The sequence below is a fragment of the Fukomys damarensis genome, unplaced genomic scaffold, assembly GCF_012274545.1.
Source record: "Fukomys damarensis isolate Sample0158 unplaced genomic scaffold, DMR_v1.0_HiC HiC_scaffold_15, whole genome shotgun sequence".
NCBI classification, from domain to species: Eukaryota; Metazoa; Chordata; class Mammalia; order Rodentia; family Bathyergidae; genus Fukomys; species Fukomys damarensis.
In genome coordinates this window covers 56,926,877-56,945,876 of record NW_022900927.1, presented here as the reverse complement: position 1 = coordinate 56,945,876, position 19,000 = coordinate 56,926,877, and the positions used below count along the sequence as shown (strand labels likewise).

Sequence of the window (19,000 nt, the reverse complement as noted above, 5' to 3'; positions counted from 1 at the left end):
ACTGATGCTCATGAGTTTTAGAAACTCTCTCTTTCACACAGCTTAGAAATGTCAGAGTCAGGACCCAAATTAGGTACAGCATAGACCCTGCTGTCTGGTACCTAGTTCCACTCCCTGGGTAACTGAGTATTTCAAAGGCAACTCATGGAAATTGAGCTGTGTTATATATGAATGTAAAATACATGGTAGATTTCTAAAAGCCATATAAAAATGTAAAATACCTCCTTAGTACTTTTTATATGCTTACATGTTCAAATGATAATATTTTGTGTCTATTGGGTTAAATAAATGTTGTTAAGATTGATTTGTTTCTTTTGCTTCTTAAAAAACCATGTCTTCAGGCTGGGGATTTAGCTCAGCTGTTCAGTGGCCTGCCTTGCAAGCACAAAGACCCAAGTTCAATCCTCGGTACCAAAAAAAAAAAAACAAAAAAAAACAAAACGTCTTCTAGAGAATAGTTTGCATATATAGCTCTTACTAAATTCATATTGGTTGTCTCTGGTTACCACGGCCACTCAGAGTCTGCTCTGCAGGCCAGTAGCTTCGGCATTGCCTGGGAGTTGTAGTAATAGTTTTACTATTCCAAACCTGCTGAATCAAAATTAGTATTTTAGTGAGCTTCCCAAAGGACTTGCATGCACATAAAAGTGTGAGCTGCACTATTCCGAGATGGACACCTCTGGTACAGAGTACTGATGGCAGAATCTTTGTTGGGAATTGATGTTACATAAAAATTTCTAAATGAAATTTAGATGAAAAAGATGTTTTTGAGTTCCAGCGCTAAACATAGTTCTATGTCTGTTCTGTTGTCTTTTTAAATGACACCTTTAAGTGTGCAGTTCTGCGCTAAGTTTATTCACATCGCTGTAAAACATCTCCAGAACTTCTTCGTCTTGCAGAACTGAAACTCTGTGCCCATGAAACGGCTCCTCTTTCCCCTCTCCCCCAGCCCATGGTAACCACCGTTCTACTTCCTTTTCCTATGAATTTGATTCCTTTAAATATCTCCTACCAGTAGAATCTTACAGTGTTTGTCTTTTTGTAACCCGCTTCTCTCCTATAGCGTGATGTACTCAGAGTCCATCCATGTTGTAGCATGTGACCGGATTTACTTTCTTTTCTCTTGGTTTCTTATAGAAGAGTGTCCAGCTTTTAAATGTATAATTTAAAAAAGTTTGTTTATACCCCTGTTCTGAGAGAGTCTCTTAGGAGCTGAACTGCGTTCCTATGGTTGTGGGGTTAGGAGAGAAAACCAGATCCCTATTGATCTTACCAGAGCCAGTAATCTACTGTGGGGGGGCCCTTCTTCCATAGGGAGCTGCATGTCTGTTGCTCGTGTACAACAGCAGGTCTGTATCTCTGAGAGGCATTTGAACTCATCCCTTCCCCACGAGCACAGAGCAAGTCCCGTGCCACTTTGTAAGACTCTGTGTATAGGACTACAGGTCCCTCCTAGAATCAGGTGCGTCATTTGCCTTGAATTTCTTTTTCATTAAGCTTTGCAATTTTACAGAAAAATTGGCCCAAGAACTTTGGTATGGTCTGAGAAAGAGCAAGTGGAAAAGTCTGCTTATGAATTTTCCGAGGTTAGTCCTATTATTATCGTTTTAAATAATTGTGTTAGTAAATTAAATCGAGTGTGACATAAGGGTTTTAAATGGGGTGAAAGAATCAAGTAGATTTTATTATCCATTAGTTTTTGTTGCTATGTTCCTTTTATTGTTTTCTTTAAAATAAAAATCACTGGGCTGGGGATTTAGCTCAGCGGTTCTGTGGCCTGCCTTGCAAGCGCAAGGACCTGAGTTCAATCCCCGGTACCACAAAAAAAAAAATAATAATAATAAATAAATAAATAATAAAATAAAAATCATTAACTTGTAAGCTTCATATAAAGTGATTTATACTTTGAAGAAATTACTTTGATCATAATTCAGACCCACAAATATATATGCATTCATTTTTCAGACCGAATCTATGCTTAAAATTGCAGAGGACCTGGGAGGCCCTTACGTGTGGGGGCAGTACGACCTCCTGGTCCTGCCTCCCTCCTTCCCTTATGGTGGCATGGAGAACCCATGCCTCACTTTTGTAACTCCTACTCTGTTGGTAAGTGCAAACCTCTCTTCATCTGAGGCCAGGATCTCAAACAATAAGCCTCCTGAGTAGAAAGAACCTTAGACTCCTAGTCATATTTCTACCAAGATTTCCCCTTCTTTATATAATCGCTGCTTTAGTTACTGTTATTGTGGTTACCAAAATTTCATTTTTCAAAGGGATAGTGATTTGGCCATTTGGGGAATAAGAATATTATGTTCAGGGCACTTGGAGATGTTAGGGTAGGGGTGTTGTACAACAACAGTCCACTGATTAATTGTGTGGGCACACAAAGAAGCCACGTCATTTGTACTTGGCATATGGGTACTAGTAAAATAAGCAAAAACTGAGGGCAATGTGTGTGTAACAGGACTGGGTCCATAGTATATTGCTGTATTTGATATGCCTTGTTAGTACTTTAAATGATTAGCAGCCGTGAGTAATAGATTAGCAGCTAAGTAAATAAAATGAAGTGCCTCACAGGACTCCTAGAACACTGTAAATTCTTCTTAAATATATTATGGGTAAGAAGGAGAGAAAGAAGGTGATGGGTAAATAAGGGGAGATTATAACATAGAAATGTCTCCTGGAAGCTGATTAGAGATAAGTATACTGGCTTTCCTAGTGTTCGAAAAATTTGCTAGGATCAGAGAAAGAAAGAATGGTACCATGTTTCAGTCCTAAATTTTTATTTTTCCCTCAGTACATGTGTTTTTTGAACTCTTTAAAGTGCCATAGTAAAAATACAGTGACAATCAAAGCCAGAATACTAACTATGGAGGAAGATAGTTTTTAGATGTTCCCTTTAATTTGATTCCTGAAATAATAAGATTTCTGTCCCTCTCTCTCTCTCTCTCTCTCTGTCTCTCTTTACAGGCAGGTGACAAGTCACTATCCAATGTAAGTTAAAATTTCTTACAATCTTGCACTAAGGAAGTGTTAAGTAACTGATTTTAAAATACCCATTTATTGTTGTGTTGAAGATGTAGTTAGATAAATGGGGATTATCTTAAGTGTTAAACATTATTATGTTAACAGTTTTAAAAGACTTGAGAAAAATTTATGGTTTGATCTCTTTGTGTGCTTATGATATATTTATAATGCAGTGATGTATCCATTTAATTTAATATTTTCTTTGTTCTAATTTTGGAACTATGTCATTCTCCTTTGGTCTCTGGTATTATTTTCCTGAACTGAGTAATTCCATGAATACATTTTTAAAATAACTGAGTAATGAGGAGTTGAAAGAACAGGGTGGTTAAATAATGTCTTGTTTAAAGTTTAGATAATCAATTTTATCACTAATTGCTTAACACTGTTTCCTTTAGGTTATTGCACATGAAATATCTCATAGTTGGACAGGAAATCTAGTGACCAACAAAACTTGGGATCACTTTTGGTAAGATTTTTAAAATTGTTCTTACTACTGGTCGATTTCTTTCCCCCACCTCCCACCACTCTGAACTGTTTTCTGTGCGTATCTTGCTTTTCTCTGTTACTACCCCTTTGGTGGGCGGGGATTTCTTTTTAATTCTATAACATTCATCACAGTGTTAAATACAGTCTAGGTGTTCGGTTTATGCTTGCTATTTAGTTCCTGACACAGATACATGTTTTTATTAGTGCACAGTTGCACATTCACTGGAGATTTAATACATGGGTGTAACACATCTTGACCCTTTTTATGACCCTTTCCTCTCCCCTCCCTGTATCTCTTGGTTCCTTTCCCATTGCAAAAGACCTGTCTCCCTGTATCCTGTTTATTTATACTTTGGCTTTCTTGTATAAGAGAAATCACACACATTTAACACAACACACAGACCAGAACCGTGGCAAACTTGTCCAGCTGTCATCTGCCGGGCTGGGCCGGGCCGGGCCAGGCCATGAGTGACCACCAGGGAGCCACACAGGCTGCAGCTGAGATTGCCATCCTCCTGCTTTCCAACTGCTGCCCCCAGGAGAGACACAAAGCAAATATCTTGCTCATTAACCTACCTTTTTTCTCTCAACTGTGACAAGGCTTTAATTAAAAAATAATTTTTTTCAGGTTAAATGAAGGACATACTGTATATTTGGAACGCCACATTTGTGGACGACTGTTTGGTGAAAAATTCAGACATTTTCATGCTCTGGGAGGATGGGGAGAGCTACAGAATACGGTAAATAAATTGAGCTTGTCAAAACCTTCCTCCAAAGATGTATAGTTCTTTAAAAATTTAGTCTGGAAAGTAAAATTCCTGTTTAGAGATGTGAAAAGTGAAGCAATTGATACAGTATTGTTGTTAGGTGACTTTTATGACCTGGCCGGAATCAAGAGCTGTGGGATCTCACTGAGTCTCTCCTGTTAATACAGCTGCCAAATGTTTAATTTTATTTAGTATATTTATGTCATATTTAGGAGCTCTCCCTGAAAGCTGAATTTGCTGATGAGACATTGAATCACTTTTCTAGTCTTTGATAAGAATAAAGTCTGTTATTGGGCAGAAAACATCAGGGCTGCATAAAAAGCCATTCTCTCTCTTTTCCTTTTTTTTTCCTTCCCCAGTGGTAGAGGTTGAACCCTGGGCTGTTATGCTGAGAGCTACATCCCCAGACTTTTTAACTTTGAAATGAAGTCAGTCTCTCTCTCTCTCTCACTCTCTCTCTCTCTCTCTCTCTCTCTCTCTAAGCTGTGAACATGAGATCCCCTGCCTCAGCCTCCCAGAATGCAAATAGCCATTCTTTAATTAGACTTCCACAAGTTATGACAACATATGGTAGTATTGCCCATCTGTCGGTGCTCACAAATTGTTGGCATGGTGATGTCTGTCTTCATATGTGAACATTCATCTTACTTCATGTCATGCAGATAAAAACTTTTGGGGAGACACATGCTTTCACCAAACTCGTGGTGGATCTGACGGACGTAGACCCTGATGTAGCCTATTCCTCAGTACCCTATGAGAAGGGCTTTGCTTTACTCTTTTACCTTGAACAACTCCTTGGGGGACCAGGTAAGCTGTTGCTATTTTCTGATTTTTTTTTTCTTTTTGATTTAATGTGAAGAATAGAGAAGAATTGTGAATTGTTCTGCTTCATTTTGTATTCCAGTTCATTCTGCTAGACAATTCTGTATTGTTTTCTACTGTTTCTAAAACTTGAATAGCCACTGAGTTCTACATAGTACTTGGCTTAAAAAAAACCTCACTAGCATTTTAAAAATTAGGATAATAATATATACTCATTGAAAAAAGGCACTGAAACATCTATAAGAGTAACAAGTAAGAGTCCATCAAGTTACCAAGCAGTGGTGGTAAAAACTACCACAGTTTTTTTTCCCTTCACAGTTTCATAGATCTTAGCAACCTCAGCATACAATTTTTTTCTTTCCTTACTAAGTTGAGAATGTCAAGCTTTTCACTTAACAGAAGCACTTTCTGGCTTCTCTTTGGCATATTTCAGTTGCCTGCATTACTACTACTCTTGTGCTTTGGGGCCCCTGGTAAGTAAAACAAGAGATACTATACTCGTACACAAGCACCACAATAACCATGACGGTCAGTCTGATAACCAGTGTGGTCACCAAGATGTTTTCAGAGCAAGAGAGACCACATTCAGATAGTTTTTATGATGATATATTATTATAATTGCTCAAGCTTGTATTAAATATTGTTAATCTCTTGCTAGGCCTTATAAATTAAATTTTTACAAGTATGTTTGTGTAGGAAAAACCATAATGCTGTATATTAGAGTTTGGTATTATCCATGGTTTCAGACAGCTACTGAGGATCTTAGAACATATCCCCGTGGATAAGAAGATTCTTATAGTATATATTCTGCATCTGTTTTTTACTGTTTTCTTCAACATTTCACATCCTGTGTGATTTATGTCAGTCCACAGAAATCCGTCACACTCTTAATGCCGTCAGTGTTTCACTGTGTGCCTCCTTTTTGGATACTTTCAGAGTTCTCGGTCGTTGAGGGTTCTCTGAGTGCTCAATGCCAATCACAAAAATAGGTCAAATAATTACCTTTCTATGAATTGATGTCTTTTTCTTTCTTTCTTTTTAATTTTTTTACACTTAGAGGTTTTCCTAGGATTCTTAAAGGCTTATGTTGAGAAATTTTCCTACAAGAGCATAACCACTGATGATTGGAAGAATTTCCTGTATTCCCACTTTAAAGATAAGGTTGAGTTTTTAAAGTTTTCTTACCTTTCATGTTCAATGTATTTTTATTTATTGGCTCCATTAGGATAACTGAAATTACTTGTGTTCAACCGTAGTATTGGTTTAGGATTTACTTTAAACTCAATTTTCCTATTTTAGTTATTTAATGGAATAATAATAATGTTTATAAATTTATTTTAGAAAAGAGACTTGGATGAGATGATGTATATTAATTAGCTAGATTTAGTCATTCCACATTGTATACATGCATTCAAGCCTCACGTTGTACTCCATAAATGGACACAATGATAATGATTAAAAATAACATTAATTTTAAAAAGAAGAGAAACTTGGAAATTACCTTAGGGCTGAGGGCGCTGTGCCTGCCTTGCAAGTGTAAGGTCCTCAGTTCGATCCTTGATACCGGGAATATGTTTGTCTTAGGACTTTTTCCCTACAGAATAGGTCATTCGGTGTATTTTCGCTGTTCACAGGTTGATATTCTCAACCAGGTGGATTGGAACACCTGGCTCTACTCTCCTGGCCTGCCTCCCATCAAACCCAAGTAAGTACCCAGCTGCTAGTGTGCTCTCATTCTCCTGTGTCCTAAAGCACCCCAAAATAGCTGCCTCCTTTTGGCTGTTATTATTAGTGATTTGGATCTTACCTCTGAGGCCAAAAGAATGATTCCCACGATTTATGAAAATGAATTAGTTCAATTCATTATGAGTAGTTATTGAGTACCTCTTTCTGCACAATGAAGGTCAGATACTTAGAATAAGTTATTGTTCCTTCTTTAAAACTTTTGCATTCAGTAAAGTAACATTTTGAGCCAGGTTTGGTGGCATGTGCCTGTAGTCCCATTTACATATTTTGGGGGGCCAGGCAGGAAGATCACTTGTGCCCAAAATTTAGAGACCACCCTGGGCAACATAGCAAGATTCTGTCTCCAAAAAGAAAAAGCTTTTTTTTTTTTTTTGTTCTGGAAATTGAACCTATGGCCTTTGCAATGAGCTACATCCCACCTTTTATTTTTAATTTTGACATGGGGTCTTCCTAAGTTGCCCAGGCTATGTTCAAGCTTGCAGTCCTCCTGGGTCAGCCTTCCAAAGTGCTGAGATTACAGGTGTGCACCACCACTCTGGGCTAAGAAAAAGAATAAGTGTTATGGTCATCATTGCAACCATGTTATAAATTACTGTCTTTATTTCCAGAGGGAGCATATGAGGTTGAGCTAGATACAATGTCTTGCCCAAGGTTTCCTAGCTTGTAAGTGGTAAGAGTTGAGCTTCAAGCCCTGACAATCATACCCTTCAGTATGCTGCCTTTTAAAGTAAAGACCTTCCCCAAATCAAGGTCCCGAACTCTGGTCCTTCAGAACCGTGGGAGAATTTGGCATCTGCTTCTTGTCGCTTCCCTTTGGATCACTAAGACTGCTTACACCAAACAGCCCCATGTAACTGATGTACAGGCAGCAGCACAGAATGAGGTAGAAAAAAAGATGTTGTGGTTTCTTTGTGAGGCATCTTGAGTGGCCAGGCTGAGGAGAGTTTGGTCAGGAAGATGTTGAAAGCTGTGGCCAGGAAGAGGCCTAATCAGAGCCCCAAGTTAGCCAGGTGGCCCTGGGTGTTGTAGACCACGGTGGGATCAGGAGTTCAGATGCCGGGGAAATGTGATTTCAACAATATTGTCTCACATTTTGTTTTGGTAATAGGCAGAGGGTGCACATTGTCAAGAAACTTATTTATGGGCCAGGGATTTAGCTAAGTGGTTCCACCGCCTGCCTCGCAAGCACAAGGACCCAAGTTCGATCCCCGGTACCAGAAAAGAAAAAGAAACTTATTTACTGTCCAAAAAGAAATTACCAAAATAATGCTTTTGTATTTTTTCTAGCACTTCCTAGTTTAAGAAGTCCCACTGTGTACATGATCCCTTTAATTCTTAACCACAACCTTACCACAGATAATGGGGGTCTGAGGTAATGCAGGGCAGTGGGAATAACAAGAAGGAACTGAGAGGCAGAGTCTGTTGGCAACTGACTGACCACAGTGAGCAAAGAAGGAACTGAAAATGACTGGTGGAGATGTATGAAGACTTGGTCTGCTCCAGGGCACGTTTATTGGGTGGCAGCTACTGACGATGATTGAGGAGCCATAGAGCCAGTACAGAGGTATCACGTAATTACAGTACCATGGAAGTATTTCTTTTAAATATCCGTTAAATGTTCCAGGTGAGGAAACTATAGATGTGGACATCAGCCCAGCGGTAAATAAAAAGGAGGAAGTAAAGTTCAGAACCCTAGTGGATCTCCACCTGATAGCAGGTGCAGATGTCAGTCCACTGTTGAGGCTGTAGCAAGGTCTAGCTTAAAAGCAGTGGAGTGGTCCGCAGTGCATTGTGCTGTACCATTACAAAGCGGGGAAGGAACCTGAGAAGCAAGCATGGAACTTAAGGCTAGGACTCTTCTGAGACTAATTTCAGTGGCACGCTTGGAGCAAAAGATAGTTACAGAAAGTTAAGGAGTAAATAAGCCTTTGGCCATTGATGTGAAATTAAGGAAATATGGCTGGAAAATGAATGCTTAGAAGGCTTTTCTCTTGTATCGCTGCTAAGGGGTCAGTTTGGGGCCTCTGTTCATTCCAGATCCCTGAAGATCACTTCTGAGCAATGTCCAAGTACTGGGAGAACCCCAAAATCATTCATGTGCCCAGGGACCCTAAAGAAAGAGATTCTTTAAAAACTGAACACCACAGAAAATACTTTGATCCATTGCAACGTAGAAGGTTGGCTTCTAAGTCCTCTGACTTTCATAGTGTTCTCATTTTTGCATCTATTTAAGTATTCCCAACCCCATCACCACTCAGGTTCAGTCTCACATCTCCACTTCCTCCTGGAAGAGTACTCTGGCCTCCAAGTTATGCACTTGTGTCCTCCTGTCCCTCTACACCATTCTCCAGACAGAGCTACAGCAGACTTTCTGAAGACCAGATGGATCACACAGCCCGTTTGGCAGTTTTCGCTGGCATCCCACTGGTCGTGGATAGGGCCACATCCTTTAATGCAGGGGTCCTCAGGCCACAGCCTGGTACCCATCCATGGCCAGTTAGGATCCAGGCCACACGGCAGGAGGTGAACAGTGGGTAAGCAAGTGACGCCTCATCTGTATTCACAGCTGCTCCCCATTGCTCACCTCACAGCCTGCGCTCTGCCTCCTGTCAGGAGTTAGATTCTCGTAGGAGCACAAACCCTACGGTGAACTACGTACGTAGATGGGGGATCCAAGTCACGTGCTCTGTTGAATCTTCTTGAAGCTACCCTTACCCCTTTGTCCCACTGACATCTGTGGAAACATTGTCTTGCACAAGACCAGACCCTGCTGCCAAAAAAGGTTGAGGACTGCTGCTTTGATGGCACTATAGTAAGGATCCTGACGCTACTTCCTGTGCTTCAGTGGGACTGGCAGTTTTGGGGTCTCTGAAACTCTTCACACTTCTCTGTACCTAAACATGTTCTCCCCACTGGGGCAGTCTCAGCTCAAGAACCATTTCCTCACGGAAGCATTTCTTGACCTCACTGACCAGGTCAGATCTCCTGTCCAGGAGTTTCCGATGCTGTGTTCCACCTTCATACCAGGGACCACACTTATAACTTTACATTTCTGTGTGACCATGAAAATCTTCCCCTGTACTACAGTACGTGAACCCTGAGAGCAAGTCTCAAATCTGGTTTTCCACATGACTTTTCTTAGGACTTTGCTGAAAATAGGGTTGCTTCTTTTCCCTGGGCTCTTCCTCAACTTTTGATTATACTGTGAAGGAAGTTTCTTGCTGTCCTGTGGCTGAAATCAATGCTGAGTAATATCCCAGTGGATGGTCAGTTGCGGTCATCTGGTCCCAGTTGTTCTGGATGTAGACATGTGACAACCCCGCCCTTCAGAGGAGGGAGATGTGTTGATCCCTCTCCACTCCCCTAAAGAGCAAACAAGGATCCCAGTTACAACTCTGTTTCATGCAGGTTCAATGACTTCTAATCAAAACTACTTAGAGGCTGGGGATTAGCTCAGTGGCACCACGCCTGCCTTGCAAGCGCAAGGTCCTGAGTTCGATCCCTGGTAGCGGAAAAAAGAAAAAGAAAAAAACTACTTCACTTAGGCCCTAGGGAAGAAGTGCCTTTTTATTCTCTAATACAGATGTTTCACAGTACATACGTCTGACTTGTGGACAAAGAGGGATGTTTCATAAGAAGCCTGCACACATTACATTCTCTTCCATTCTTGCAACATGCACCATTTATTTTCTGAGTCAAGAACAGGCACATACCGTGTAACATGCTTTTGCTTAATAATTACAGTTTGTTAATCCCACATTTTTCTGAAAAGAAAGGACTCACATGGTGATTTTGGACCGTCGGGAGTCCAGCATCTAGGGCAGTTCCTGTTTCCTAGCAGGTTTGTTGCATGATAAGTTGAACATGTTGACCTGGATGCTTAGAACTCTTCTGCCGGTGAGCACTGAGTGGTTCGCTGGATTCCAGTGGCTTTGTCACACACCTCCGGGGCATATGACTAGGTCGTGCTGAGACCCCTTGCCATTCTCTTGGAAGGACAGTCGGGGGTGTCAGTGACAGTGTGTCCACCTGAGGCCAGTACTAGCTAATGAGGGAAAACATTTCCTATTTCTGTCATTTGGGAATTCTTTATTTAAAAGGATCTTTGAAATTTAAGTGTGTTTTGTAGCTTAAAGCTACGTCTATGCAAAAAAATGTGCATGTTTATAAAACTTAATCTTTAATATTTTCTGTCTCTGCAGTTATGATATGACTCTGACAAATGCTTGCATTGCCTTAAGTCAAAAATGGGTTACTGTGAGTATTAACTACAGTTTTTGACTCCTTTTCAAATTGTGTGTATTCCTACAGAGAGTACTATCTGTCTTGAACAGTTATATTCTGAAAGGCTCTTTGAATATACAGTTTACTATCTTAGCTGATACTATCTCTGCCCTCAGTGTAAAAAATTAAGTTTCTTGGGAAAGAAAATTGATGATGGTAATTCTGGTTTGGGGAAGGTTTTTTTTTCTTGTTGTTTTTTGTTTATTGTGTTTTTTTTTTTTTTTCTTTTCAACTTATAAAAAAGGTATTCAGAACTATTTAGATTTTATGTCTTTGCATTAAAAATCCATAAGATACTATTTCAACTATAGCAATTACATGTGCCAGGTAAATCTAAAACAATCTCTGATGACTGCTAATGCCAACCACTCACACTGGGAAAAATTGTAGTTTGCCTGTTCTTTGATAAGATTTCATAGTGGCCAACATGAACTCAGCAGGGAATGCATTCAGAGTGCCATCTCAGCCCAGGGTGAACAGGTAGGAGCGGAGACATAAGTCCTGCGGCCCAGCCCACCCTGTGAGTGTCCGTATCCCTGGACATCAGGCGGTTTACTTCACAGAGAGGACAGGGAGTGTTGGTTTCTCCAGCGAGTCTGGTTTGAGTGCAGCACATTTAGGAAAGCTTTCGCTGTACTTACTTGTTCTGTTTCTCTGAGAGCAGAAATTGTTTTAATTCCTCTTTGTATCCCTGGATCTGTCCACGTTAACTCACTGTTGGACGAATACATGAATCAGTAGAGGGAAAACAAAGTTGGAAGATAAACTTGTCGGGCTAAAGATTTTTTTTTTTTTAATGGTATGGGAGATTGAACTCAGGACCTTGAGCTTGCCAGGCAGGCAGTGTCACCACTGAGCTAAGCCCTCAACCCCGGGCTAAAGAATTTAACGTATGATCTGCAGATAGTAGTGGACATTTGAAAGGTTTTTGAATTGTAAATGAAATGACCGGAACTGTGCATTGGAACTATTAATCTGGCAGCATAGTTTGGAGGGTCAGTGAAGATGGACTGGCTGACTGTGTTATCTTTGCACCTTCACTGAAGATACTTTGCCTGGAGTGGTACTGAATTCTGATTGAGGAATGGTTTTAATATATGTTCTTTCTAAATAATTTAGACACCTGAATGTTTTCTGTCAAAGGAGTAATCTGATTACACGTTACCTCAGCTAATGCCTTGCTCTTTTACCTATATCCAGAACATTTTTTAGTGTGTGTGTGTGTGTGTGTGTGTGTGTGTGTGTGTGTGTGTGTAGTTCACAAGGGTGTCATGGATAAAAGGAAGAGAGATACTTGAGAAATAGGATTTCTTAACAGTGTGAGTGTATTAACATATTCTATTTTAATTTGAAAAATACATTCCAGCTTGCCCGGCACTAAATAAAACTCCGATTTCTGCTCACATATTCCTTCACGCCTCACAGCCAAGCTGGGTGATTATAAATCATCAGGCATCAGCAGGAGCTGGCAATGTTGAGAGCAGTGAGGGCCTGATGATCCCTAGTGCTCTCTTCTATTTATGTGCTTTCTCATTTCTTTTAAATATTAAAGAAAGGCAATAGAACATATAATAGAAAAGACATTGATAGGGTATAAAATGATCGACTGGAAAACAGTGCCTATATACCCTACCACAGGACCCAAAATACAGCCTTACCAGACCATTAGATTCCCTTCCCACTGTCCCAACTCACCTGCCTGACCATCAGTGTAAGCTTTATCCTGAATTTTTATTTTGGTTTAGCATTCCCTTATTTGTTGTATTTTTGCCAAACTAGTATACACGTAATAAATGATTCAGATTTGCTTACTTGTAAGCAAAGAATGAGATATAGCTAAATATTGTATTTCAGAGAAGTTCTAGAGGGGAACAAAGTTGAGATAATCAAGAGAAGTCTGAAGAGAAAGTGTAAAATAAATATTTCTTTAAAAGTATGTATGCATTAAATTTTCTCTAAGGATATACAGGAACTGTTAGTACTGCTAACTGAGGAGTAGGACTTAGGGAACAAAGCAAAGGAATTTTTCATTGTATGATTTGATTTTTTAAAATATTTATGTGCATTTCTTTTAAAATTAAAAGAAACCTCAGCTAGGCGCAGTGGAACATGCCTGTATCCCAGCTACTTGGCAGGCTGAAGCAGGAGGATTCCATGTTTGAAGACTGTTTTGGGCAAGACAGCCAGAGCCCATCTTAAAAAACAAAAAGAAAAAAATTTTAAACCTCTAGTTCAAAGACTTTAAAATAAGTTTTTAAAGATTTTAAGTACTTACATGATAAGCATTAATTAATATTCCTTAGTTCTATTAGAAACTTTTGGCAGTGAATCCTAATTTTGAAAGTACAGACCTACTTAGCTTTTTCTTAGATGATTTCCAAGATGAAAGGTTAAAAAAAGAATGTGTGTGGGGATGGAGGGAAACATCACTTTGGTCTATTAGAGTGATATTAAAAAGAAGATGCAGCTGGGGACTTAGCTCAGCGGTTCGGTGGCCTGCCTTGCAAGCTCAAGGACCGGAGTTCAATCCCCGATACCAAAAAAAAAAAAAAGATGCAATCTGATCCTTTATCTGCATTTTGAATCTGGCTATAAATTAGTTGTATGTTTTTTGTGATACTTCTCTGATTTGGAAATCTCTGTACCTGAAATGATACAAAGGATGTTGGGATGGGTTGTTCTGTGCTGTCACCTACTATTAATAGTCTACTTTTTCAGTCATCTGCTTTTTCTTATGTAACACAGATTTCAGGAATCATCAGCTTTTTAAGTTACAGTAACTTAATCTCAGGATTATAAGTAGCTCAGGTTTAAGTGTATTTTGTATGATGTTCATGCGTGTATTTATTTTTACCATTATGTCAGATAAACTAATAATATCGTTAAATTATACATGAATGGAAATAACCAGGTAACATTTATTTTAGGCCAAAGAAGAGGACTTAAATACATTCAATGCCACAGACCTGAAAGATCTCTCTTCTCATCAAGTGAACGAGTTTTTAGCTCAGGTGCTCCAGCAGGTAAGTACCAGCTGGAAACTAGAAACTAAAACATTGACAGAGACATAGCATGTGTTTTGTACCCATCTTGGAAAAAAATGCTAACGTGGACACTTGTAGAAAAAAATAATTTTGGCATTTCTTTTTTTAAAAGAAAGCATCTACTGAATGCCTACTCTGTTTAATATTGTGTTAAATATAAAATATGTATGAGAAACACACCTTATTATCAAAAAGCTTATAATCCAGTAGGCAGGGGAACTTACATAAAGTTTAGCTAGGAAATGTATTTTAGGGATCATTTGGAAGACTTCGTGAAGGCGCTTCAAGCGGGGGCTTTTGGAGGTGTGGGACTTGAGTCCGTGTGTGTAGGGAGGTGGGATCCTAGCTGAGGGAGCTGTAGGCCCGGTGAGGAGCTTGACAGAGACAACCGTAGGAAGGCTGCTTAGACCAGATGTGATGTTTAGCCAAGAAGTTTAGGTTTTCTTCTGGTCAGCAGGAAAGGATTGAAAATTTGGAACCGGCAAGTCACTTGACAAAATGGTGGGTCATGAACCCCAGAGCAGTGAGTGGAGGCTGCACAGTTGGTGAAGTTCATTGGGCAACATGAGGGAGTGAGCCGGTGAGGAGGGAGAGATGCAGGAGAGATTGCATGGGATGAATGCATGAGGCTTTGTGGCCTAGCACATTTGGGGAGGAGCAGGAAGGAGTCCAAGCAGATTCTGAGGAGAAGCCCAGGTGTGAAAGAACACGAGAAATGGATGGAGGTACATTTGGGAGGGAATCGTAGCTGGGCCTTGCGTATTGCATTAAAGGAGCTCCCCAGATGAGGCCCTCAAGCGGGGCGGAGAAGATTTGAGACAGATTCATGCAGAAGTGAAGAATTGGATTTTGAGGCAGTCAGGGGCCCTGTCACTGCTAGGAGAGAATCAGCTCTCAATGCCTTGTGTCATCACGGTTTCATAATTTTCTGTAACCTGGCCGTGTGGCCTAGGACCAGGAAAAGAGAAGCCTGGAGTGATTTGGGAAGGATAGGGAAAAGCCCCAGAGGTTCCCTTGGCCAGGTTGTGTAGAAGAGTGGAACTGGACCGAGAGTGAACCACTTGGGATAGCCCGGTAGTCAGAGCAGTGTTAGTGAGTGTGCAGCGGCCGTCCTTAAGGCAAGGAGCGGGAGGACAGTTCCCGTCTACTTAGTGGCGCCTCTGCCTGTCCTGCATGGGCACCCCAAACTCTGCCCCTCCAAACTGAACTCGTTGCCTTTCTGTTCCTTACCCAGGCTTGTTCCCCTGTTAGTGAGGGTCAACATAGAGCAGGAGGTTCACGAATGCCCTGAGATGAAAGCAGGCTGTGTACGGCAGGTGCATCTACAGAGGGTCCATAGTGGTCACCAGATCCTCAGCGGGTCCGTAATACAACACAGTGGTGCCGGACCTATGGCACCCATGTTGTTTCTCTGTCAAGACAAAAGGTGTTCGTGTATGAGCTGTTTTTCCTAAACTAAAACCTCAGTATTGAGGTGTAATTGCAGTGTTGGTACTTTGCGATAAATAAGTCAGTTTTAGATTACAGTTAGGGCCCTTGGTCTCTAAAAGAGTTGCCATTACTGATATAAAAGGTTAGGAACTACCATTTTGTAAGGACACTGATCATTTTAAAGTGAGTTCAGAGGAAATACACAACGATAAAGCTGGGAGCAGTTGGCAAGAAAATAATCTGGAGAAAGGAATAAACTTAGGCTGTGTGAGATGAAGGGAGGACTTGAGAGCCTCTGGAAAGGCCCTAGAAGGTAATATTTTTACTAGAAATTCTGAGGAGAATAATCCTCGTTTAACTCTCTAGGTACCTCACAAAATCAATGCCCTGTGTTCATCATAGAACATCCTTATCCAGAAGAAGTTTGCACAAAATTTACTTTCTTTTCTTTTTATCAAACTTGCTTCTATATTATAAAATACTTAGTACTCGAATCTGGCTAAAGACTTTCTCTCCAGCCCCTTTCTTCCAAGGAATCCTGTTGAAATGATACTTTCTACGTCTTTATTTTGCTCTTAGGCACCTCTTCCATTGGGGCACATAAAGCGAATGCAAGAGGTGTACAACTTCAATGCCATTAACAATTCTGAAATACGGTTCAGGTACATCATTTTAACTTGTCTCTGTGGAAGCAAGTAGAACCGGCGTTTAAAAGGTAGAGAAAGCGAGAGCAGAGTAAGACCCCCATGAGTCTTGAGAAATCCTCGTCATCTGTGTAAATAGAGTGCTATGTAAGAAATATGTAGTTGCAATGTCTGTAAGGTGTTAACATTCATCTTTTTATTAGATTTTGTTCTAAGCTGCTCTTGCCTTTAAAAAAAAAAAAATGGAATGAAGGATTCAGTAGTAAATAGGCCGAAATCGTCACCAGCCAAATTGACTCCAAAGTGGCCATAGTCAGAAACCTTTAGTTCTATGTCAGATTTCTTAATGCATTTCTTAATCCAGACCTGAAGTTTAATTCCTCTAGAAATTGCATTTATAAGGTCCATGAGCATTTCCGTAATGCAGACTTGTAGAACACACGAGCTTCTCACACAGCCATGTCCCAGAACCATATGTATGGATGGATTTTAGATTCCCAGAGCGAAGACAGAGCGTGGTGTGTGATATGACTATAATGGGATTATTCATCTTCGACAGTAATACTCAGATGTACTTGGTACTTCCTGTTCCTTCCGCCTCTTCTCTCCCATCCTCCTTTTAGATGGTTACGGCTCTGCATTCAGTCGAAGTGGGAGGAAGCGATTCCTTTAGCTCTAAAAATGGCAACTGAACAAGGGAGAATGAAGTTCACACGACCTTTATTCAAGTAAGACTGAAGCAAACCATGCTTCCTGTTTATATGGGGAATGGGAAGAAAAATCTGAAACTTTTTTTTATTGCTAAGATACTTGTAAGTAAAATATAAATCTGTTTTAAATTTGTTAAAGTTTATGGATATTCTTTAGGAGGAATTCATATTTCTGAATACTTAAAGTTGGGTAATTTTGTTAGCTTTTTAAGAAGCACTGTATATGGATTGCCTATTACTGCCAAACAGGGTTAGATGCTAACGAAAAGAAAAGAAGCCAAAGACAGTCATATAAACCCAAGGATGTTACAAAGAGTGAGAAGGTCTTGGTGAGTAGGCAGAGACAAGAAAAGGAATCTAAAACTAAGTACAAAGAGAAATGAGCAAATGAAACAGAACTTCTTTAACTCAAATGTTGCTAAGAAGTAGGAAAGTAGGTTGCTTGAAATATAATAAAGGAATGCTTGGTAAAAGGGGAAAAGTTATATTTTGGCAGCTAGATACAATTTAAGAATATCTCCGTGGAATTCATTGACTGTATATGTTTTACTGTCTGAAAAAATACAGTCATGATATAAATATCCATGATTAATATATTTGCTTTTCATTTACTTCACAAGTATTATAAAATTTGGCAATACAAGTCATTGTCTAGGTTTTTAAATGTGGCCACAGAATTTTTAAATAAAGTATTTCAAAGTATATTTTGTTTGCTTTTCATAATTAAAACCTATCAAGCCGGGCATGGTAGCGCACGCCTGTAATCCCAGCACTCGGGAGGCTGAGGCAGGAGGATCGCTGTGAGTTCGAGACCAGCCTGGGCTACAAAGTGAGTTCCAGGTCAGTCTCAACTACATTTTGAGACCCTGTCTCAAAAAACAAACAAACAACAACAAAAAAATAAAACCTATCAAGCTTTGAGTTGAGTACAGTGCATTTTAAACAGGTTTTAAACAATAATGTACCTTTTTAGGGAAAAATAAATATTTCTTCCTTGTGTTTACAAGTAGCTATATTTAAAATGATCCGTCCTGTATTTTCTATGGTCATTCAAATTTATGTACCATCTTTATTATTGTACAACGCTTAGTATTTTTACTCTCAATTGAAGTTTTCAGAAGTTCTTTTATAAATTTCTATTTTTACACTCTTAAAGTCTTGATTAAAAATATAAGCTTTAAAAAGCAATTTTTTAAAAAAAGCAGACGGCTTTGGGACACCCTTACACAAAACTCATGTGTCCCCAGTGGGTGAGGCCACAGTGCTCAGACCCCACAGTCCTCCCAACAGCCACTCTCTGGCCCCACTGGCCACTCCCAGGTCCCCTCCCAATGTGTGTGTGGCCGGAGCGTATCAATGTGTGACACAGAGGTTGGTGCAGGGCCTCCTGATCGCTGGGACTTGTACCTCGATGGGAGACACTTCACCTCACCCCTGCGGTCCTCTTTACTTGAACCTTGGGTGTTGACTTGTGTTCCTGTTCTTCCTCCACCACCACCTCCACCTCCATCTCTTTCTCCTGTGTCTCTGTCTCCTCGCACCTCCTCATCTTTCCTTTTTTGTTGGCAGGGACCTGGCGGCCTTTGACCAATCCCATGACCAAGCCGTCCGAACCTACCAAGCACACAAGGCCAGCATGCATCCTGTGACCGCGATGCTTGTGGGGAAGGATTTAAAGGTGGATTAAGGACCTGCCTGCCGTGTGCTGATTTCAGAAATGTCTTTTTTAAATTGAATGAAGAAATAGAAAACTTCAACTCACATTGTAATTAAAAATGTCTTTTTAATTTTGGTTTTTTTGTTTGATTTTTCTGACTTTTGCTACCTTTTTTTTTTAACTAGTGGTGTATTCTTTGAAAAGTAAATTCTAGTGAATGTTAATCTTTTGATTTACTGGTTTAAATTTTTTTAATTAGTTTTTTCCCACCATGGTCATGAAGTGTGTCAACATATTCTTTATCTTTTTTTGAAGTTCTTTCACTTGAATATGTTGCGAGCCAAAGACTCAGCATGCTGAGGGTTTGAGCCTTAAGCAGCCT

General features: G+C 40.0%; 1 protein-coding gene across 1 annotated transcript in view; it reads left to right on the top strand.

Moving 5' to 3' along the window:
- The window catches only part of Lta4h (leukotriene A4 hydrolase), a 32,515-nt gene extending 13,786 nt beyond the window's left edge, over positions 1-18,729 (top strand). Inside the window, exons 7-19 of the mRNA XM_010629167.3 lie at positions 1,514-1,586; positions 1,966-2,106; positions 2,971-2,994; positions 3,423-3,493; positions 4,142-4,253; positions 4,943-5,087; positions 6,160-6,263; positions 6,737-6,807; positions 11,051-11,105; positions 14,060-14,155; positions 16,187-16,269; positions 16,875-16,979; positions 18,531-18,729. Of these exons, the coding sequence (XP_010627469.1) occupies positions 1,514-1,586; positions 1,966-2,106; positions 2,971-2,994; positions 3,423-3,493; positions 4,142-4,253; positions 4,943-5,087; positions 6,160-6,263; positions 6,737-6,807; positions 11,051-11,105; positions 14,060-14,155; positions 16,187-16,269; positions 16,875-16,979; positions 18,531-18,648 (1,198 nt within the window). The 3' untranslated portion in view covers positions 18,649-18,729. The remainder of the gene's footprint in view (positions 1-1,513; positions 1,587-1,965; positions 2,107-2,970; positions 2,995-3,422; positions 3,494-4,141; positions 4,254-4,942; positions 5,088-6,159; positions 6,264-6,736; positions 6,808-11,050; positions 11,106-14,059; positions 14,156-16,186; positions 16,270-16,874; positions 16,980-18,530) is intronic.
- Positions 18,730-19,000: the final 271 nt, after the last annotated feature.